The sequence below is a fragment of the Macrotis lagotis genome, chromosome 4 (genome assembly GCF_037893015.1).
Source record: "Macrotis lagotis isolate mMagLag1 chromosome 4, bilby.v1.9.chrom.fasta, whole genome shotgun sequence".
Taxonomy (NCBI): domain Eukaryota; kingdom Metazoa; phylum Chordata; class Mammalia; order Peramelemorphia; family Peramelidae; genus Macrotis; species Macrotis lagotis.
This window is the reverse complement of record NC_133661.1, coordinates 117,393,099-117,416,377: the sequence shown is the minus strand read 5'-3', so window position 1 is coordinate 117,416,377 and position 23,279 is coordinate 117,393,099. Positions and strand designations below refer to the sequence as shown.

Sequence of the window (23,279 nt, the reverse complement as noted above, 5' to 3'; positions counted from 1 at the left end):
TAACAGATAAGTTACATTGTGGTGAATAAAAGACTCTGTGACCTCAGTAACTTGGAGAAACTGTTTTTTTAGCTTTATATTTTGTTTTTAACAGTTCTTTGCATGTAACAAAGAAAACCAGCCAAGAGATTCTGCAATGGATACATTTTTTTTAAAAGCAACAGGATCCATAAACATCCAACCAGTGACCTTGAAGAGACAAAGCAAAAAAAAAAAAATGAAAATTGCACTTCCAAGTGGCCAAAAAAGGTAAAATATTTATACAAATGAAATACAAAACTCATTAAAAAGAGAACACACACATACAAAAGTCATTTAGTCGGTCAAATATATCAGGGCTTTCACAGAATGCCACACTGAGAGAACACTTGGGTGAATTCATTTCAGTCACAAACTGAGGTCCACAGTTGGAGTGACAAACCTAATAACGCAAAGGCACCAGCACAGAGACATAATTAATGGGGAAGAATCCAGATTTCCCATTGCATATTCCTTCAAACCAGTTTTCATCTATTTGACTGGTTAATTTAATGATGTCACCCTCTTTAAATCCAAGTTCTCCTTCACTTTCAGGAACAAAGTCATAGATAGCACGACAGCATGGATTATTTGTAAGATATGTAGAACCTGAAGAACCTGTCCAAGATGTAAAGAAATAAAAAAATCATTAACAAGACAATAACAAAATTTAGTCAAATATAAACTAAAGCTGCCTGCCATCTTTGTTTTTACCTCAATGTGGGGAAAGATTTCTCTGCAAACTTTAGGAGACCCTTCTGCTTACAATCAGTATTTACATGACAACCCATAGCTAGTAAGGTATGGAAAATAGGAGAGAGAACAAAGGTCATCTGTCCCCTGCTCAGAGACCAACTTTGCTCACTAAGACCACTCTTGCTAACTTTGACCTCATTGCCTAGAGTTCTATCTCTCCTCACTCCTGGCCAAAACTGAGCTCCCAGAGAACAGATGTGAAGATTCTAGAATAAACTTGATCTTGGTCTAGCTATTAAGATGTAATTCCTTCTAAAAAAAATGGCAAGAAAGAAGGAAGTCCTCACTTGAGTTAAGAGAAGCTCCTGATAATGCTCTTCCTATTCTTCCCATATTATAGGAGAAGCACCTTAAAGCTCTGGGGCTAGAATCTTGGTTACTAGGAACAAGATAATAATGAGACTGTATGATATGGAGAAGTCTGAGGATGTGATTAGAATGTGTCTGTACATGTGAACAGAGGATGGCTAGTGCAAATCCTAGAAGCTGGTCAATGTGTGGTCACTCTGAGATTGTGTCTTGGCAGTATGAATGCTGCCAGTCTGACCCTTAGGAAACCATTAGACTAAATGGCAGTGCTAGTGTGTCTAGATGTGGCAATGAGTGTGACAGGGTGTCCCTTGAGTGTTGCGGATTTGTACTGTAAACATGAATGGTATGGAACCTGCCTGGTTTGGGTGACTCAGAGCTAGGCTGGGCAGGAGCACAGTATGAGTTCCCAATCCTCACAGCGAATACAGATCAGCACTGGAGAGCCAGACAGATAAAACAATTGATTGTCATAATCTTCAGCACTCAGTCTTTGCATGGGTGAGACTGATTGGGGATGGGAGGAGATGATCAGACCTGAGTGTGAGGGGATATGAATTGGTCCCTAACTAGTGAATATACTAAGTGTATACCCATTATAAAATAATTGCTAGAAGAAATCCCTGAGTTCATCATGCCATAGGATCATAGATGTAGAGGTAGAAAAGACCTCAGACGTCAAAGAACATCAAGTCCAACCCCCTTTTTTTGTAGAGGAAGAAATTAAAACCCAGAAAACAAAGGTCTTACTTGAAATAATGCAAGAGGTAAAAGGAACTTATATGATTTAAACCCAGGCATGTCTTCTGACCCTAAATTCAGAGCTAGCTCCACAGCTGTTTGTCCTTCTTTATCAAGGAGATCATGACATGCATATGAACTGGATATGAGTGAGGGTTGTGCTAGGTCATCAGCCTCACTTTCTCCTCCAGAGCCATCTAAATCCAATGATCAGATATAAATTAGGATGATGGAGATGGCCCTGGATATGAGGCAATCAGAGTTAAGTGCCTTGCCCAGGGTCATCCAGCTAGTAAAGATTTGAGGCTAGGTTTGAACTCAGGTCCTCCTGATTCCAGGGCCAGTGCTCTATCTATTGCACCACCTAGCTGCCCCTGAAGTGAACTGCTGATGAATGTGGGCTTGCCTAGATGTCTGTATCACATCTTAAATACTGCCAAACAATTATTTTTTGAGTTGTGCATGTGAGCAGCACTGGGCTAGCTACCAGGAATGATAGTCAAGAAATTATCTTTTCCCACATAAAACAAAAAATAGGAAACTGTCTATTTCATGATTGGATATTCACATTTAGTTTATGAATAGACAGATATTATTACCTGTCTATTTTAGGAATTAGCTCAATTAAATAGTTCAATGAGCAATTAATTCCACTCTTTATAAATGGAAGAAGAAGGAGGCCAGGAAATTAAGGACTAAAAAAATTCAATAACACTGGAAAACAATCTGATTGGGACAGATATAGAATCATCTAGTTTTAAAGTTGAAAATGATCTCAGAGATCCTTCAGGTCAACTACCTGACTTCAGAGAAGGAAACATTGAGGAAGAGAGGCCATTACACAGCTAGTTAGGGGCAGGGAGAGGAAGGACTAGCAGGCAGAGCTCCCCTCCTCCTAGCACTGTGCTCTCTCCATCATTCCATGCTGCTTTCAGGTGACCTACAAGACTTTTTAACTAAACTATTTATATCTACTTAATCTTTTAAAATCTCTTTTATCCTATAATTATTTTTGTCCCAATTATGATTTGATTATAGTGTCTCTAAACCTTTACTGTATTGTTGATTATTCTTTTACCATGTAATTCTGAGACTCACAAATGGAAGAGAGTTCAGGGGACATCTAATCTTATGCCCTCATTTTATAAAAGAAGAAATGCATTAAATAGCAGATCCAAGATTTGAACTCATACTTTGTGATTCCAAGTTCTGTATTCCATTCACTTCATCACACTTAGGAGCTCAATGTTTATCCTCTCATAAAGTATGTTTGATTTACTTGTCATCATTGTTAATTTTTTATATATTATGATATAGTAAAGATGATATATGCTGGGAACCATTCAAAACTTTGGGAATAAATGGGTTAACTAAAAAAAAATCCCCATGCTATCATATATATCTAATAATATAACTTACATTTGTAAGGGGTTTGACACTTTTTTTGTGTTTTTTTTATTTTTTATTTTTGTAAGGCAATGGGGTTAAATTGCCCAAGATCACACAGCTAGGTAATTATTAAGTATCTGAAACTAGATATGAACTCAGTTCCTGCTGAGTCTAGGGCCAGTGCTCTGTGCCACCTAGCTGCCCCCAAAAAATTTGGACATTTTTCAAAGCACTTTCCTATATATCACCTCAAAACAACCTTCATAAGGTAAAGGCAAGAAAAAGATCAGGAAGCTGATACACAGATAAATAAGGTGATTTCCTCAACATCTCAAGACATATCAAGTTTTCTGACTTGGTCTAGTTTTAGAGTTCTGCTATGTCACAAAGACTAATTTCTAAACTTTCAACTTGGGAAGTGAATACTGAAGGGCCTGGAAAGGCCTATACATCTGTGGAATTAGGAAAGTGGAGCCCACAAGTTCCAAATTTATTTTCTTTTCTAAATTCCTAGGTAGAAGGAGAAGTAAATGCAGGGCTTCAAAGCTCTTTCAGGAGAGGGCAGAAAGAGTCATTACACCTTAATGGTCTTCCCTGCCTCCCCCCTTTTCTCTTCAAGTTTGGCACAGAAATATTCCTGAATGCTGATGAGGCAAACATGACTGTACGCTCTCAGAGTTTGGACAGTAGGTCATTTTTCCTAGCCAAGTCCTAACCTAGTCTTTTGCCTGCAATCCATCATTACAAGATGTGATTTCTCCATTTATTTTGTCATGCTCTGTTCATTTTCATAATCTAACCAACACAGAGGCTTCATTTCAGTCCTGCTTACTCATATTATCAGTGGTCCCATCTCACTATAATGATGGATTCATACTGCCTAATTGACCACATTCTTTTCTTTCCTTAGAAAGAAGAAATGATGAGGAAAATGTTCTTGGAGTCCATTTCTGGCAAGGTCCCATTAGCTTTGCTTTGAATTGTTAGTGAAATGCTTGACATTTTTTCTTTGCTTTATAAACATTCTGTGGAAATCATTCAGAATCCTAATGGAAAGTAATTTCCCATTAAAGCTGACTATAAAATGTCATTTTCATCTGAAACTGGTCCTGAGAAACAAACAGTACAGGCCCCCTTCAACCTCACACATTCCAGCCATGAGCAATAGAGATGGATGTGAAATGCACTGGTTTTTAAATGGTTGCCATTGCCAAAGACAATTCAGAAGGCAGTCTATTAAAGTCAAAGAACAAACTGAGGCACTCAGGAAAAGGGCAGAAGATGATTCTGGTGGTTGGACCCAGGCCCTCCTGAAAAATAATCCTTTGTACAGGGAATCTAGGTAATAAAAACAATGTCAACTGTGAAGATGCATCTGACAGCCCACTTCCAGTACAATCTCTTTCTGCCTGGGACCAAAAGGCAGACCAGGGCCTCCACTCAACTCAGCAATCTAACAATCTCTGAAAAAAAATCTTACTTCCAACTACCTGACAAAGGCCCTTTGGTATACATCAGTTAACAACATTTTAGACAAAACTTCTTTTAGTGGTCTCCTGTAAAAAGTTTTGCTTTTTTAATGAAATAAATGTAAAAAAATCAGTAAATGATGGGGCACCAAGGTCCATTTTATTCTGTGAGTATGCATCTGTATGTACACATGTATTTGCAAGCATGTTGCAACTTGCAATGAAGTTCAAAGGACTTTATATCCTGGCCAAACTCATAGTCAAATTCACATTCTCCCAAGCTGTTTCCTAATTTAACATTAGGCCCAGGATTATAGAGCACAGTTTCCTAACCATATTATGTAGAAAATTCTTACTGTTCCAAAGTCTTTACTATTAGTTATCTTTATGTCTTTCCTTTTATTTTTTTTTTGAGGGGTGGAGGTTGGAAGGGGAAATTCTGGGTCTCTTGATCCTGCCAAGATTGTATTGATGTGGGAGCTTTGACCTACTCTATTTCTGACCTGGGCTAGGTTGCTCCTTGCTCCTGGAGGTCCACCAAAATGGTGCTCAACTTTGTACAGAAATCCAGCTGACTTGATCCACTGCAGCTCAGACTCCTGAACTCAGGAAATCCACTATCCTGACATTTTTGGTAGTAGGAATTAACGATATGCAAAGGTCCTTACTTCTTAACCTCCATAAAATTTTGAAAATATTTCCCCTTGCATCTCCATTCTTTTTTCCACATTCTCTGTCCTCTGAGATGCTGAGAGCCCTGGACCTGAGAATGAAAAGGCTAGAGTGGACCTAGGAAAAGAATTGAGATAATTTACTGTTCTGTAGCATCATCTATTTCGAGATACATTGCTATAGAGAGTTAGTAACTTCTTCCCTTCTGCAGAGATAAGGATGAACCTTGGGATCACATGAATAGCTTTTCCTAGGTTCTGAAATCCCCCACATGTTGTGACTACTCAGAAATTAAAAACTGAAGTTATAGTCTAGATCAAATTTACATAATCCTTGTTTGTATGCCTGAATTGAAAAACTGATGTCTTTTCTACATCAAAAGGCTCCAGACTACTGTAAGTAAAATTAAGAAGGACCTCCTGTTTTTAGTTTGTTAAAGTATGTAATAGTGCATATATGTGTATATAGTATATAAAAATATAATAATGTCCAAACTAGGAATACTAATGTGAAGAAATATGTAACTATTTCCTGTGACATGAGATAAATTTAACTATCATATTAAAATAAAAAGAACAAAGCAAGCTTTACTTCATAGTTTTCAAGTTATCCTCTGAATTTAACCAAATGGTATGTATAATTGCATTCTTACCTGAGTTTTCTGAAGATTGGAGTGAAATATCATGGTACTGCTCCTCAGCTTTAAAAGTCTCGAATGCAGTACTGGGCTTGTAATTATAATTAGAGAAAGCAGTTGATATACGTATTCTGTAATACATATTTTAAAATATTTAAAACATATGATCATTGAAAACATAGGGCTTTACAACTATATTAATTCTATTCAGACATTAATCATAGATTTAGATTGGGAGCAAGAAAAGATTAGGCAAATTGATTCTAAAAATCCTCCAAAATACTATCTAACGATCAGCGATAACTGGGCTAACTCTATCCACATTATTAAATTCCAAAGCTTGTTCTTTCTGCTGTTTACCTGAACTCATTTAAGTCATGCTGGTCTTTAAAAATGAGAGTATCTTGAATAGGCAGGAGTACTAAAAGTTACCAAGAACTATGTTTCTCTTAAAGAGGGTATTTTCTAAGTAATTCAACAATTAAAATACCAATGTTTGTGTTGTGTGACACAATTCAAATTCAAAGTTCCCTCAAATCTATTATTAACAATCTTTTGCAGAGTTCCTTTCCCCAAAAATAGATTTATGCTGTGCAATATAATTCCATTCTATGTATGTATGTGTATATATATATATATATATATATATATATATATACTGTGTCTATGAATGCAATTTTAGTAAATAATAGGCATTTAATAAATTCCCATTAAAAGAGTCACAATAGTGTCCTGTTATCCAATATGATCCAACAATGAAGGGCTGAAGTTAATCAAGATTTGATTTAATTGAGAATCACCTCATATATTATACATGGATCATGAATTTTCAAAGAATCAAAACATATTTAATGCCATGTCAAACTAATAATTCAGTCTTTGAGGGAAGTTCTGATGGAACTTCAGAATCTGGAAGGGGCCCGGAGTCATTTTCATAAACATATATTACTCTTAATTATTATATCATTATTACTCATATAGTATTATTACAGCAAAAGTAAGGCATATCTTTCTAGATTCTCTGGAGTTCAAACTACTACTCAAATAGCATCTCAATCTCTTGTCATTCTCCAGAGAAGGATAAAGAAGGTATACCCTATTCTTTAGCCTTTTAACTAAATCCCCAAGAGGGTAGGTGGTTTAAGGTAGCATTGCAAGTCAGCAACCATGTTAGGAATAGAACTAAGGAATCCCAATTTAGAGAGAATAGAGTAAGCTATTTCTGTTTGTCAGACACTTAGGTGATGAAAGCTTTAATGATGTCCTTATAGCTACAGGTGCATTTCTCAGTTCACTCAATCAAGAGGGCGAATTAAAAAATTCAGAATCAAGATAATAATAAATGAGACAAAGTATGTGAAAGTACATGTTACACTAGCTCCATGTCAGTGCCTCGCATAGGGTCTGAGAGAAAGCAAGTACTTAATAATGATTGATCACTATGATTAGCATCCTCAAAACTCTTACATCCTAATAAGGACCATGTCTGTAACTCATGGAGAATATTTAGGAAAAGACTATTTAGGAAAGACTAAAAATTACAAACAAATCAAAAAAGCAATGTAGAGATGAGTGGAGAGTAAAGCAGATTAGCCTATTACCATAAAGGATATGGGTAAGAAGAGTAGAAGATATCAGCGAGACTGTATAACTAGAAAGGGTCTGGTCAGGGGGTGAGAATGAGCCCCTATAAATGGGACAACATGGTCAGACTCAAGGCAGAGAAGGTACAAGGAGAAGGGCTCCGGTAGATCCTCGCAAAAGGATTTCTAGTAAAGCATAGACAAGAATCAAACCTGAGGGGGAGGAATGGTGGAGTGGGAACCTCATATATGAAAATACATCTCTCTCAAAGTAACAAAACACTGAAAAAGAAAAAAAGGGACCTATCTGAGACTTAGATTTTTACCTATTTGGGGGGCTCTTACCGGTGCTGTAACTTCCTGTGCAGCTCCAGCAAAATTTCAGCAGACTGTTTGTGATAGCTTAGCACGGCTTCTATAAATACTGCCAACTGGCTAACTTGCTCTATCTGCATCAGAGGAAGAAGAATTATTTCATAAAGTCTTATGGTATATAATCTTCAGAGCTAAGAACAGAAAGTGATCAGACTAGTAATGAGAACAATGCTTTGTAAAGGAAAGCCATCAGGTTTTATATCTTACTTTATCCTGCAGCCCTAAATATTGGTACAGGTTAAAGTACCTTACAATTTCTGTTTCCTTTATAAGGATATATTCAAGTTCACTAAATTGTGTGAATTTAATTTAAAAGTAAACCCAACAAAATGCCTGTTTTTCAAATTAGAGGATATTTGCAGGAGAATGCTAATCTATAAACCTCATGGACTTAACTGCATGAAAAGGCATTCCAGCTTACAGACTGTCTAAATTTGCTAAACAGAGACAAGATTGTTATTTGTCCTTCTTTCTAGCAGAGGATCATGATATCAGGGAGGTGATGCCAAGATATAAACAAGAGAACTGAATTTAAGTGAGGAAGGGTGGTACACAGTCATTAGTCTCACTTTCTCTTCTGGAGCAACTGAGTCCAGTGGTCAGATATGAATCAGGACAACTGGAGTTGATCCTGCTAAAGTGGAAGACCTTGACCTTTTTAAGCTAAAATTTTTAATAGCTCTCTGTCTGACTGAAGGAACACCTATTTAATTATTAAAGCTAGGAAAGAAAGAAATGAGACCAAGAATGGCCGCTTTTACATAGTTTTAAAAAAAATTAGTATGGGAGGGGAAAATACTCAGGGTTTCTGGCCAAACAGAAATAATTGCTATTTACAGTCACTTTGAGCCAATCTAGGTCCAAACAATGACCAAATGAGGCTCAGGCTGGGCCTTGACACTTAATGTTGACAGATCTATGAGAATCAGAGTGATTTGGATTTAAGGCAAAGATATAAAGAAGGAAATCCCAGTAAACCCCAAGATATCTAGGAGGAAATCAAAATACATATTCCTTTGGCAGAGCACCCACAAGTAAGAGTGTTGATGTTCTATGTGGACTGAAGAGGAAAATGATGAAAGAAGAAAGAAAAAAAAGAAAGAAAGCAGGGAAGGGAAAGAAAAAAAAAGAAAGCACAAAATATATTAACCTGTCTTCAGCTAGGAAAGGGGAAATATTCTATGACCAAAGAAATGTATGGCATCCCATACATATGGTCCCTAGATCATAGAGATGGTACAGTTTTCTTGGTATAGCTAAATGAAAGGAACAGAAATTAATCATCCCAACTTCTCCCCACTTTTAAGAGTCAGTACATTCATTTGTAATGACTGGGATAATTTAGACAATCTACTTTATCAACACTAAGATGAATGGCAATTTATCTTATCACACAACCTAGAACTGAAAAATCTAGAAATGATGAGACTGGAAAAGATAACACTTAGGAAATGGTTTTTACATATAAGAGGAAATGGACTTCTTTCAAATTTCCTAAAAAGACAGAACTAATACCAATAGGTGGTGCTAGTACATCCAGGGAAGTTTGGTTTCTGGTTAAGAACTTTTTAACTATAACAATGCCAAATGGGACAATTAAGGAATGAAGAACTTAATAAGGCTTGTTGCTAGGAATTTTCAAGTAGAGGCTTGATAATCATTCATTAGGAATTTTGTAAAAGATATTCATTTCCACACTAATGAGAGGTAGACTGTTAACCTCTCTTTCAATTCATTTTATACTGATAATAATGATGCCCTAATTTTGCAACATTCCAAAGTTGTTATCTGCTAGCCATAGGGGTCTTAATCCTTCTAGCCTTCCACAATCACTTAGCCACAAGGAAACATATTAGTGGGGGTGGGGAAATAATTTGTAAATCAGGTGACCTATATGTCACATATGTAACCTTAATGTTTATACTGTAAATTTAGAGGTAAGAGAAAATTATGAATAAATAATGGATTAGAATTAGGCAGTGATAGGTAGGCTAGGCTAAGTTTAGTCAGGATAAATATTTTCTTAATAGGATCCCTAGATCCTTCTCTTTTTTCACCTGATATTTTAATCTTTTCTATTGGAACATTTCTTGCATACACTATTAAGATCCTTTTCTCCTCCATTTCTTTTTGAAATCTTTTAAAACATAAAAACCAAGTGAGGCAAAAGTATCAAAATCACCAATCTAGCAAGGGCATCTATTCAAAATCTACTCACAACCATGAGGGTAAATTCTATTCTTCATTTTGTCAATTATATCCCACCCACAAGAGTATGGCTTCAAGTCCTTAGAAGAATGCTAACATCCTCAATCCTTGAAGAAATCACAATATGCTACCATAACAATTCTCTATCTCCTGGGAGTCGGAAGACAGAGGATTCTATTTCTGGTTTTGGTACTAATTAATTGTGTAACTATGAAGAAAAAAAAACTTAATTTTCTCAGGAACTGAATTTCCTCATTTGCAAAATGAAGAAGTGGGAAATGATGTTCTTTGTACCTCAAATATTCCAAGATTCACCATAATTTCACCTATCTTTACATAGCAATCTTCACTTTCAAAAACCTAAACAGTCTAAGTCCTTCCTGTTTCATTCTTCTCTCTAGGTCTTTTAAAATTAGAGTGTATGTATGTGTGTATATATTTATATATGAACATAACACATGTAATAATATGTAAATATGTCTAGGTGCATAATATATATATGCATATCCAACATATATATATACACATGTGTGTATATGTATCTCTGTGTGTATATATTTATATGTATACTTTCGTGAATTCTCAGCACTTCTGCTGTTCTGACATTCCTGTATTTTTTTGTTAGATTAATCCTCCATCCTATTTGCCTTTTTTGCTAAAAGTTTTTCTTTGTTTGCTATGCCTTCATTTTCCCTTCTCCTCTCTGCTCTTTTTTTAAATTTATTTTTTATTCTCCTTTTGTACAAATGTTTTTCTTTACATTAATAAAATATACTTGTTTACAAGTAAACAAAATACTCCTCCCCCCATGAATATAGATAGACTTGCTTGGGCAAAAAAGTAAAGGGGGGAGAAAAAAATTAAAATTAAAAAAAATCATAGTAATAATTGTAGGTATGGCCAGGTGGTGCAATGGACGAAGCACCAGCCCTGGAGCCGTGAGCACCCAAGTCCATATCCAGCCTCGTAAACTCAATAATCACCCAGCCATGTGACATGCAAGCCACCTGATCCCCACTGCCCTGCAAAAACCAAAAAGAAGAAAAAAAAAGACCCAAAATAAAATAAAATAGTAATAATAGTAGGGGTGGCTGGGTGGCAGACAGAGCATTGGCCCTTGAGCCAGGAGCACCTGGGTCCGAATCCGGCCCCAGACACCCAATGATCACCCTGCTATGTGGCCCCAGGCAGGCCACCCAGCCCCACTTGCCCTGCACCCTCCCCCAAATAATAATAACAAAAAGTGTGTTTCAGTCTTTGTTCCAACACCATCAACTCTGTCGTGAGTGGATCACATTCTTTATGATAAGTCCATCACAAAAGTTACTTCCATATTTTTCCAACGTTGCCATTGCTGATCGCAACTCCCTCCTTTCTTATTTCTCCACTACCATGTACTATATTTTCTCTCTCCTTTCACTCTGACTCTGCTGTAGGGTTGCTGAGTGGCGCAGCAGACAGATCCCTGGTCCTGGGGCCAAGAAGCCCTGAGCCCCCATAACACCCCTTAGGCCCAGAATCCACCTGGCCCTATGGTCCTCGGCAGGCCATCCAATCCCAGCCCCTTGCAAGAAGTAAAAAAAGAAAATGTGTTATATCTGACCACTGTACCCCCATGGTCCATCCTCTCCTCCTTTATTCACATCCCCACCCCCTTCCCCCTGCTCCCCCCTCCTTCTTACTCCAGTTGTCTATACCCCATTGAGTATATTTGCTGTTTCCTCTCCTAGCCATCTCTGATGAGAGCAAAGGTTCCCTCATTCCCCCTTGCCTCCCCCCTTCCATATCATTGCAATAGCTCATTGTAATAAAAAAAATCTTATTATGTGAAATAGCTTGGACTACTCCCCCTCTCCTTTTTCTTTCTCCCATTCCATTTCCCTTTTTTTCTTATTGACTACATTTTTACATCATATTTTATCTTCAAATTCAGCTTTCTCCTGTGTTTCAACTATAAAAGCTCCCTCTACCTGCTCTATTAACTGAGATGGTTCATATGAATATTATCAGTATCATTTTTCTATACATACAGTTCATCCTCATTAAGTCCCTCATATTTCCCCCCTCTCCTCCAATCTCCATGCTTCACCTGGGTCCTGTATCTGAAGATCAAACCTTCTGTTCAGCTCTGGCCATTCCAAAAGGAACCTTTGAAATTCCCCTGGTTCATTGAAAGTCCATCTTTTTCCCTGGAAGAGGACATTCAGCCTTGCTGGGTAGTTCATTCTTGGCTGCATTCTAAGCTCTTTTGCATTCCAGTATATTGTATTCCAAGCCCTACGAGCTTCCAATGTAGCTGCTGCTAAGTCCTGTGTGATCCTGACTGCAGCTCCACGATATTTGAACTGTGTCCTTCTGGCTGCTTGTAATATTTTCTCTGGAGTTCTGGAACTTGGCTATAATATTCCTGGGGGTTGGTTTTTTGGGATCTCTTTCTCTGGGGGATTGGTGGATTCTCTCCATTTCTATTTTGCCCTCTGCTTCTAGAATATCAGGACAATTTTCCTGTAGCAATTCTTTGAAAATGATGTCAAGGCTCTTTTCCTGATCATGACTTTCAGGTATTCCAATAATTTTCAAATTATCTTTCCTAAGTCTGTTTTCCATATCAGTTGTTTTTTCAATGAGATATTTCACATTTTCTTCTAATTTTTCATTTTTTTGGTTTTGAAGCATTGATTCCTGATTTCTGGTAAATTCATTAATCTCCCTGAATTCTATTCTTTGTCTGAAGGATTTATTCTCCTCAGAGAGTTTTCTTATCTCTTTTTCCATCTGGCCAATTTTGCTTTTTAAAGCATTCTTCTCCTCAATAACTTTTTGAACTGTTTTATCCATTTGACCTAAGCTGTTTTTTAGCATGCTATTTTCTTCAGCATTTTTTTGGATTTCCTTGACTAAGCTGCTGACTTCATTTTCATATTTTTCCTGCATCTCTCTCCTTTCTTTTACCAGTTTTTCTTCTAACTCCCTCATTTGATTTTCAAAGTCTTTTTTGAGCTCTATCATAGCCTGAGCCCAATTTCTGTTTTTCTTGGAGTCTTTAGATGCAGGAGCTTGTGCTTCCTCATCTTCAGACTAAGTATTTTGATCCTTATTGGGCTCATTTGTAAAATATTTCTCAATGGTCTTCCTCTTGTTTCTTTGTTCATTTTCCCAGCCTAAGCCTGTTTTTTGGGGGTGCTTCCTGAGATTTTGGGACACCCCCACAAGGGTCTCAGTGTGTGAGGTTCTGTCCTCCCTCCTGGTCTGTGAATGACCATAAGCGCTCCCCTCTGCCACGGGGCTGAGGTGGGGGGGGCCCTGCTGTTCTATGGGGGGGCGTAGACTGCGATCAGGATCTGAATGTGGTCAGAGCTCCAGAGTCCTGTTCCAGGGACAGAGGACAGAGCTCTGCAGTCTCTCCTCACTCCCCTCCCTCAGCTCAATGGGCTCATGCCCTGGGGGCTCCTGCTTACTGGCTCCACTGCCAAAAGACCAGGCTGTTGGCTGTGTGCCCTGAGGGCTGGGTTCCACATGCTCCCTCTGGCAGAGTTCCCCTGCTGTTCCCCCACTTTGTGCCGGTGCTCCCCGGGGTGCAGCTCAGGAGACTCCCCCGCTGCTGTGAGTTGAGGCTCCCAGCACCCTGGGGCTGCCTCCAGGAGGCTGAAGTTCTTTGGCTCTGGCGGCTGCCCCTCCAGCCCCGGGGAGCAGAGCCTTTCTGCTCTTTTCCAGGTCACCTTGAGTAGAACTGCCTCACTGGGTCCCTCTGTGGGTTCTGTCTCTTGAAAGTTTAGTTAGAGTCCTTAGTTTGTGAGTTTTTATCAGAGAGCTCCTAAGACTCCATTCCTTCATGTCGCCATCTTGGCTCCGCCCCTCCTCTCTGCTCTTAATAAACATTTAACTCTATACTTACATTACCAATAGTTCCTAAGTATTAGAATTCAATATGTATTAAAGATGGTAATTGTATTGCATGAATTCCAAAATTTGTTTATAAGATGCAAAATTAAACAATATCATGCTACATTACTTTAAAAAACACAGTTAAAAATTGTCCAACTACCTAAGGTTCAAATTTCCAGAAACCTTTTTAGAAAGAACATACAATGTGGCCTCTGAAACCACAAAGTCTGCAAAATTTCTTAATCTTCAGAATTTGGGGCTCTATTTGTCTTGCCAATTCCACATAATTGAATTTTAAGATGCTCATGATAGGCTTGACTTTATAAATATAGTTTAAGAAGTTTTTGCTTGCTTTTTTGAGGGGGCGGAGCCAATATGGCAACAGGAAAGGACCTTCACTCAATGGCTGTGGAACAAAACTTATAAACTAAAGACTCTAACTACATTTTTGAGAGACAGACTCCACAGAGGGATCCAGTGAGGCAATTCTCCAACCCAAGGTAACCTGGAAAAGAGCAGAAAGGCTTGGCTCCATGGGATCAGAGGGGTGGCCCACCAGAGGGGTGGCCCACCAGGGTGCTGGGAGCTGAGGCACACAGCATCGAGGGCAGTTTCCTGACTTACACCCTGGGGAGGACCAAGCACAATTTAGGGGAACAGAAGGGGGGGGAACTTCTGACAGAGTACGCACTTGAAGCCCAGCCCTCAGGGCACACAGCCAGCAGCATGGTCAGGACAGCCCAAATCCAGGAACTAGAAGCAGGGAGAGCCAGTAAGCAGGAGGCCCCAAGGCATAAGCCTATTGAGCCTAGGGAGTGGAGTGAAGAGAGACTGCCAAACTCTGTCCTCTGCCCCTGGAACAGGACTCTGGGGTTCTGACCACATTCAGATTCTGATTGCAGTCTAGGCCCCACATAGAACAGCAGGCCCCCCACCACCTCAGCCCCGTGGCAGAGGGGGTGCACTTATGGTCATTCACAGACTAAGAGGGAGGTCAGTGCCTCACACACTGAGATCCTTGTGGAGGTGTCCCAAAAGCTCAGGAAGCACCCCAAAACAAGGCTCAGGATGGGAAAATGAGTAAACAGAGAAAAAAGAGGAACACCATTGAGAAATACTTTTCCTATGATCCCAATAAGGATCAAAATACTCAATCTGAAGATTAGGAGGTACAAGCTCCTGCATCTAAAGACTCCAAGAAAAACAGAAATTGGGCTCAGGCTATGATGGAGCTCAAAAAAGACTGAAAATCAAGTGAGGGAGATAGAGGAAAAATTGGAGGGGAGTTGCAGAGGTCTCACTGCTATCCTTGGGGCAGGACCCTGCAGTTTGCCCACACTCAGACTAGGTCACAGTCTGAGCCCCCATACCACCATAGAGGAGTAGGAACCCTCCTCACAACTCCAGGGCAAAGGGGAATGCAGGGCAGGGGAAGGCAGACAAGAGCACAGGCAAGAGAGTAGTCAGAGCCTCTAATAAGACCTTAAAGGAATTGAAGATCCTGTGGGGTATCCCCCCCCCCAAAACCCCAAAGCCTTGGAAGTGTGGTAAATCAGTCAAAGGTTGAGGAAATGAGTAAATAGAAAAATAAGACTGACCATGAAAATTACTTTGGTCCCATGAAGGATCAAAATATACACTCAGAAGAAGACAAAGTCGAAGCTTCTATATCCAAAGCCTCCAACAGAAATCGGAAATAGGTTCAGGCTATGGATGGAACTCAGAAGAGACTGAAAAACAAGTAAAGGAGATAGAGGAAAAATTGGGAAGAGAAATGAGAGCGATACAGTTAAATCATGAAAATCAAGTCAGCAGCTTGGTGAAAGAATTACAAAAAAATACTGAAGAAAATAACATGTTAAAAACAAGTTTAGGCCAAATGGAAAAAAAGCAACCCAAAAGGCAAATGAAGAGAAGAAAGCCTTTAAAAGTAAAATTGGTCAGCTGGAAAAGCAGATGAAAAAAACTCTCTAAAGAAAATAACTCCTACAAATGTAGAATGGAGCTAAAGGAAGCTGATGATTTTGCAAGTAAGAAACAATAAAACAATACCAAAAGAATAAACTCATAGGAGAAAATGTGAAATATTTCAGTGGAAAAACAACCAACCTAGAAAACTGATCTAGAGGTGATAATTGAAAATTTATTGGGCTACCTGGAAGTCATGACCAGTAAAAGAGCTTAGGTTTTATTTTTCAAGGCATTATATAGCAAAATTGCCCTGAGATTCTAGAAGCCATGGGTAAAACAGAAATTGAAGGAATTCACCAATCACCTCCTGAAAGAGATCCCAAAAGAAAAACTCCTAGGAATATCATAACCAAATTCCAAAACTCTCAAATCAAACAGAAAATACTGTCAGAAAAAAACAATTCAACTACTATGGCACTACAGTCAGGATTACACAGGATTCACCAATGTCTACATCAAGAGCTTTAAGGCTTGGAATATGATATTCCAGAAGGCAAAAGAGTTTGGTTTACAAGCAAAAAATCAATTACCTAGCAAAACTGACCATCCTCTCCCAGGAGAACATATGGACATTCAATGAAACAGGGGATTTTTCAGACTTTCTTGTTGAAACAATGAGAGCTGAACATAAAGTGTGATCTCTAAATATATGACTGAGGTGAAGTGTAGAGAAAGTAGACAAGAAGGGCAAATTATGAGGAATTAAATGATGCTGAACTATCTGTATTCCTATATGGGAAGGAGACACTGATCACTCATATCAACTTTATCATTTATAAGAGCAGTTAGAAGGAACAAATATGGGCAAGGCCCAGAAGGGAGTTGAATATAATGGTACAAGATTCTGTAGATGGAGTCAATGGGTGATAAAAGACAATATTAGGAGGAAGTGAAAGGAGAGGTAGAATGGGCTAAGATATTTCACATGAAACAGTCAAGAAAAAACTTTTGCACTGGAATGGAGGAGGGGAGGAAGGTGAGGGGGAATGAGTGAGCCTTCATTCTCATTAGAAATGGCTCAGTGAAGAAACAACACTCAAAATAGTATAGAAATCTATCTTACCCTAGAGAACAATGAAAGGAAAGGGATGGGATAAAGGGGAAGAGGGAAGGGGGGGGAGTAGGTGATAGAAGAGAGGGAAGGTCTTGGGAGAGATTGATTGGATACAACACACTTCTGACCTGAGACAGGGTGAAAGGAGAGAGAGAATATAATAAATGGGAGTAAGGAGGAATAGAATGGATGAAAATACAGCTAATAATAGCAATTGTGGGAAAAGACATTGAAGTAACTTCTCTGGTGGACTTATGATAAAGAAGGCAACTCATCCCAGAGACAGAGCTGATGGAATCTGAACATAGACTGAAGTACACTTTTTTCTCTCCATTTCTCTTGAAGTTTCTCTATATCTTTTGGGGGGGAGGGGCTTATGTTTCCTTTAACAAAAAGATTATTGTAATAATATGAAGATAAACTATAAAACACATACTTACACACACACACACAAGAAATCATGAGCAAGTGGATTTCAGAAAAACTTGGAAAGATTTATATGAACTGATGCTGAGGGAAATGAACAGAATCAGGAGAATATTGTACACTTTAATAGCAATATTGTATGATGATCAATTATAATAGTTTCCAGCAGTACAAAAATCAGTGATAATTCTAAAAAACTTGTGATGGAAAATACCATCCACATTCAGAGAAAGAACTATGGAGTCTGAATGAAGACCAAAGCATACAGTCTTTACTTTTTAAAAATTGGTTTTATTTTTTTTTCTTTGTCATGTTTTTCCCCTTTTGTTCTGAATCTTTCACAATATGACTAATATGGAAATGTGTTCAACATGACTGTACATATATAATCTACATCAGATAGGAAGGGAGAAGGAAAGGAGGGAAGTAGAAAAATGTGGAACTTAAAATCTTACAGAAAATGAATGTTGAAAATTATCTTTACATGTAATAGGAAAAAATAAAATTTAAATTTAAAAGTATAGAACCATCTAAGAAGTCATATGAAGTCAAACTCCTTTATGGTGACACATAGGTCACACTTTCTATCTTACTGATTACTATTCTGTCATCTAAAGGAGTCTAAATCTTTGGGATAAATTAAACACAATGACAGATTTTCTTTTTTCTAATAAAAGTAACTGATTCACAAGAGAAAAATCAATAAAGTATGATCTTGAAGAGCAAAACAATTTGATTTATGTAGTTGCTATTATTTTAGAGAAAGGAAGAGATGTAAATAATTTGTCTGACCTGATTTGTATTTTAGAGAAGGGAACACAAAGTTTTATTCAATAAGTAGACTATAAATTTTAAAATTATGACCACATTATGACCAAATGAGAGCAGAGGACAAATAAATAAAAGGAAGGGAGAGATAAAAGAACTAGAAGAAATATTCATTTATTTTTATGATGTAGTAATACTCTATTACATTCCTATAGCTTGTTCATTTCCTAGCCTTTGGTGAGTCTGTACATTTTGTTTACAGCTTTAAATAATGCTACCGAAAACAATGCAAATATTCTAATTTGGTGAAGGAAAACTTTGAAAATTTGTTTATAATAGTATTAAATTTATAGAATAATTTGGGTAAGAAGTATTGTTATTTTTGCTACAGTGGTGCATTCCATCCCAAGGATTGACTATTGCTCTATTTAGTTCTTTCTTTAATTCTATAAAAATCATTTTGCGTCTGTATTTACAGTAATCCTCTGCTTTTGGAGTAATATTGCTCTCTATAATAGTTTTTGAATAAACGGATACTCCTATATCCCAGAGAATAATTCTCCTAAAGAGTTGCTGTTGCTATCCCATTTACAGATCCTCCGGTAAGTGTAACTAATATAGGAACTTGAATAGACATTTGTTATCTCATTAGCATTTTAAAGAGGTAGTGAATAGAGGTGGTAACAATCTGGAACCAAAACTCAAATTTCATTAGACTTCACTAATGAGGTCATTAAAAAGCTATTTGAGCTTCTCCTCTTCTGACTTCAACTTCCCCTTCTTCTGCTCTTCTTTTTACTGTATTCCTCAAACTTTTCATCTCTTTTTAGTTTGTACTTCTTTCTTTTCTCTGGACTATCTGTCCATTTGGTTTTTCCCCATTCTTTTAAAGTTGAAGATTAAGGGAGTGTCTTTTAAGAATGGGGAGACATGGGTAAGTGTCTAGGCAGTTGAAAAGTCCAGGTCCTCTTGCACTGGTGTTTGTGTGCATTCACGCATCCTAAGTGTGGTGGCTGTGGTGCTGCATTTGCCCTGAGTACAAAAGAAAATTTTTTTCCAAAAGGGATAGAATCAGGCATAAAATAAAGAGGAGATTATGTCTTTTTGAATGCCCACAAAATTTGTCCACACTTTGGAGTTTTCTTGGTTTTCTTCAGAGTGGTTTGCCATTTCCTTCTCCAGATAATTTTATAGAAACTGAGGCAAGCTAGGTTAAGTGACTTTCCCAGAGTCATTCATATAGAAAGAGTCTGAGGCTGATTTGAACTCAGGTCTTTCTGACTCCATGCCTGGCACTCTATCCAGTGTACCACCTAGCTGTCCGGAAAATGCTTCATATCATAGAATTATTAGCTAAAGTTATTAATTTGAGAAAACACATTGCTGTATAAATGCCACTAGCTTGTGTCTGGGCAGGTCCATTAAAACAGAGCAGTTTGTGAAATATCCTCTTCAGAGAACATCATTAGTGGGTTTTTGCAAAGGCCTACATTAAAGACTCACATATTCAGTCACTATTAAATTTGTCTTGGCATTTAGCCTACACTGTAGAATTTCTTTCCTAATTATTAATAAAAATCCAGAAGAGGTTGTTTTGTTAATGAACTTATTCATTCATTTCCATTTTTTCAAAAATGAAAAAATATATTAACTGTTTTGAGTGAGAAAATTTCTTTCTTCACTATGGAATTATAGTTATCCAGATTACTTTCTGGTTAAGCCCTCTTTAGATACTTAGGGCAGTCTTAAATTCTCCTTTTTGAGTTCTAATAGAGAATGGGTGCTAGGCCTTCAATTGCCAGTACTTAGACCAGGTAATCTAAGGGAAAATCTGGAAAACCAAGAAAACTCCAACATGAGTCATGAAGAGTTGGACGTGACTAAACAACAATGAAACATTCTGTACTTGGGCCCGAACAAGATGCAAGTTATTTTTTCTACTATAAGAGGTGACATGGTAGACTAGACTTGAAAACATAGATCACAGATTTAGAACTCAAAAGGACCTTAGAAACCATTATGTCCAATTCCCTCATTTTACAGATGTGGAAACTGAGACACGGAAAGGTTGAGACTTTGCCCAGGGTCAAAGATTTAATAAATGTTTGAGTTTAGAATTTGAATTTAGGCCTTTCTAAATCTAGTATTTCTATCTACTACACCATCTGATATTATTTACTTTCTGACCTCAGCAATATTCACTTGCCTGTTTCCTCATCTAGAGAAGGAAAATAGCAATATTTGTACCACATATCTCACAGGATATGGAAAAGTGTTCTGTAAAACCTTAATATGCCATAGTGAAATTAGCTATTACTACTGTTATCAGAAACAAAAATAAAATGAAACTCCAAAAACAGATGGGGGATGAGGAGGATAGTATCTTTTTGTCCCTTAAAAATAAAGAAAGCAAACAAAGGAAAAGATAAAAAGGTTGCTCTCTTTTCTGGCACTTGATGGATTTATATGAACTCAGCTTACCCTTTATAAGATTCCTCACTTGACAGTAAGTAGTCCAAACAGCATGCAAAGCCATTCTACAAAACTCCAGCACTTAGCACTGCACTGAGTCTAACAGAGTAGAAATTTAATAAATGCTTGTTGGCTTGACATAATAAAATAAATCAGTTTTGTTTGAATGTTCCAGTTCTGATGGTATAGAGATGATGTCAAAAAATGGCATTCCTATACATCCTAAAGGGGAAAAAAAATCACTTGTTCCACAAATTTAATTGAAAACTGGACCCACAATATTGGAACCAGGGATTCTAAATGCTTGTGTTTGGAGAACAGGTACAACTGGTACAACACCTTGGATCTCTACTTCTAAAGCTATTTGAATGGCAATGCAATGACTCCAGGTGGCCATGAGTGGACAAAGGAGGGACCCTGATGCTCTCATCTACACCAGTGCATACATTGTGGATCTCTCCAATTTCTCAAGTAGCAAATAGGTTTTTCAGTAACTTCTTTTCCCTTTTAAGGCCACTCTAAAGCTTATTTTAACTTCATTTTACCCACAAATAACTAAAGGTGGAAGAACAAGAAAGAGGAATACATTGATTTTCCTCTGGTTCTTAACTCCTACAGATGACCTTGAATAGATATATAATATAGTTGTACTTCTGAGCAATGACTTCCCAGGATATTCTGATTTCTCAAATGTCTGAAGTCACAAGAACTGACCACAGCAGAGAAACAATTCCAACCTATTAACATGTACGATATACTTTGTGTTCAGGAGGACATTAAAGAATCTTCTTCTCCCTTACACTAAGAATATGATATCTATATAAGTAATCATTTAATTAATTCTATTGTTTTAAGAGTTCCTTGGTTTGTTTTTAAACAGTTGAAATGTCATACTCACATCATTTTCTAACAAATTATGCATGTCTCTCCTAGCCATCTCCTTTGACTCTTCAAATTTTTTTACTGCTTTTCGTATTTCTTCATTTACCCTAGCCATTCGTCTCTTTTTATAATCATAGTCCAAACGACGGCCTTCCATCTTTTTCAAGTGATACTGAGAGAAAAATGAGAGAACATAAGACTGCTTTTACAGTTCTGTGAAAAATGATCATTATTTTTGCCAAGTCTACATCAATAAAGCATGATCCATCCCTTTCAAATTGCTAACACAGAGGAATGCACAAATGTGATAATGATACTTATCAAATAACTGAATATGTATTTCCAAGTATGACTAATGTGATACTATCAGCATCCAACAAAATATAGTACCTGAAAAAAATCTTGTCTAGAGATCCTATCTTGAGGTTATTCATTTCTCTACAACTTTGCTGATTTATGGAAACTTTACTCTAGATAATTAATAGTGAATTAAAAACTGAAACATTTTTGTTAAATATTATAGAGGACCAATTATTAAGCAGGATCAGTTACAGAAGCAGAAGGAATTCTCAAGGTCACCTAATCCAAAGCTCTCTCTTTATGATGAAGAAACTGAGCCTCAAAGAGACTGAGTGACTTTCCCAAGGTCCCACCCAAAGAGTTAGAACTGGAATTCATGCCCAGATCCTCTGATGACAACTCTAGAGCTCTTTCCCACTGCACTTGAGAAATACAGATTATTAATTCCCCCCCTTCTGGAATGTACTTTGTCATTTCTGCCTCTACGCTGAATGTTCCCTCCTCCAAGAAGCCCTTCTGATCCTTCAGGTTTTAAATCATTTGTCTATCCTCATGTGTACATGTTGTATCCTCCATTAAAAAGTAAGAGTTTTTAAGTATGGGCTATCTTGTCTAGTCTATGTACCATCAGTGCCCAGTACAATGATTTGAAAACAGAGGGCAATTAATAAACATTTGTTCAGCTGAATAAAAAATGAAACTTAGAAATTCATTTCTCCAATTCCTATCAAGTTGAAGTGATATCAGGCTGCAAGTAATCCAATGATAAAAGTTCAGACACCAAGGCTAATTTTTTATTCAAAATTAAATCACCTAGCTTTTCTGTACCCTGGTTTCTTCATCTACAAAATAAGTTTGGATTAGTTGATTACTAAACTTAAGTAGCTAGGTGGTGTAGTACAGTGGTGTAGGATAGAGTGTTGGGCCTAAAGGCAGAAAGACTCATTTTTCTCATTTCAAATCTAGCCTCAAGGGGCAGTTAGGTGGCAAGTGGCTAGATCACCAGACCTAGAGTCAAGTGGACCTGAATTCAAATTTGGTCTCAGACACTTAATACTTGCTTAGCTGTGTGACCTTGGACAAGTCACTTAACCTCATTACCTTACAAAAAACCAAAACCAAAATAAAACAAACCCAAACAAAAAAGACTCCAAGTTTGGCCTCAAACACATACTAACTGTATGACCCTGGGCAAGATACTTATCCCTGTTTGCCTCAGCTTCTTCATCTGTAAAATTAGTTGGAGAAAGAAATGGCAAACCACCCCAAAATCTCTACCAAAAACCCCAACAAAATAAATGGGGACTATTTAAAGCTATACTTAAAGGAAAAGAGATGGAAATATTCCACAAAATAGAGTGTAT

The 23,279-nt window shown here is 37.5% G+C and overlaps 1 protein-coding gene across 9 annotated transcripts in view; it reads right to left on the bottom strand.

The window, feature by feature from the left end:
* Positions 1-299: 299 nt before the first annotated feature.
* The window catches only part of SH3GL3 (SH3 domain containing GRB2 like 3, endophilin A3), a 161,613-nt gene continuing 138,633 nt past the window's right edge, over positions 300-23,279 (bottom strand). For 7 of the 9 annotated variants that reach the window (XM_074233976.1, XM_074233978.1, XM_074233975.1 and 4 more), the window contains 5 exons: positions 21,632-21,787; positions 7,920-8,023; positions 6,007-6,082; positions 5,351-5,471; positions 300-636 (listed from right to left, as the gene is read on the bottom strand). In XM_074233976.1, coding sequence (XP_074090077.1) covers positions 422-636; positions 5,351-5,471; positions 6,007-6,082; positions 7,920-8,023; positions 21,632-21,787 — 672 coding nt within the window. In that variant the 3' untranslated portion in view covers positions 300-421. Of the gene's footprint in view, positions 637-5,350; positions 5,472-6,006; positions 6,123-7,919; positions 8,024-21,631; positions 21,788-23,279 lie in introns of all 9 variants that reach the window. The other 2 variants (XM_074233980.1, XM_074233982.1) reach the window with 2 other exon arrangements.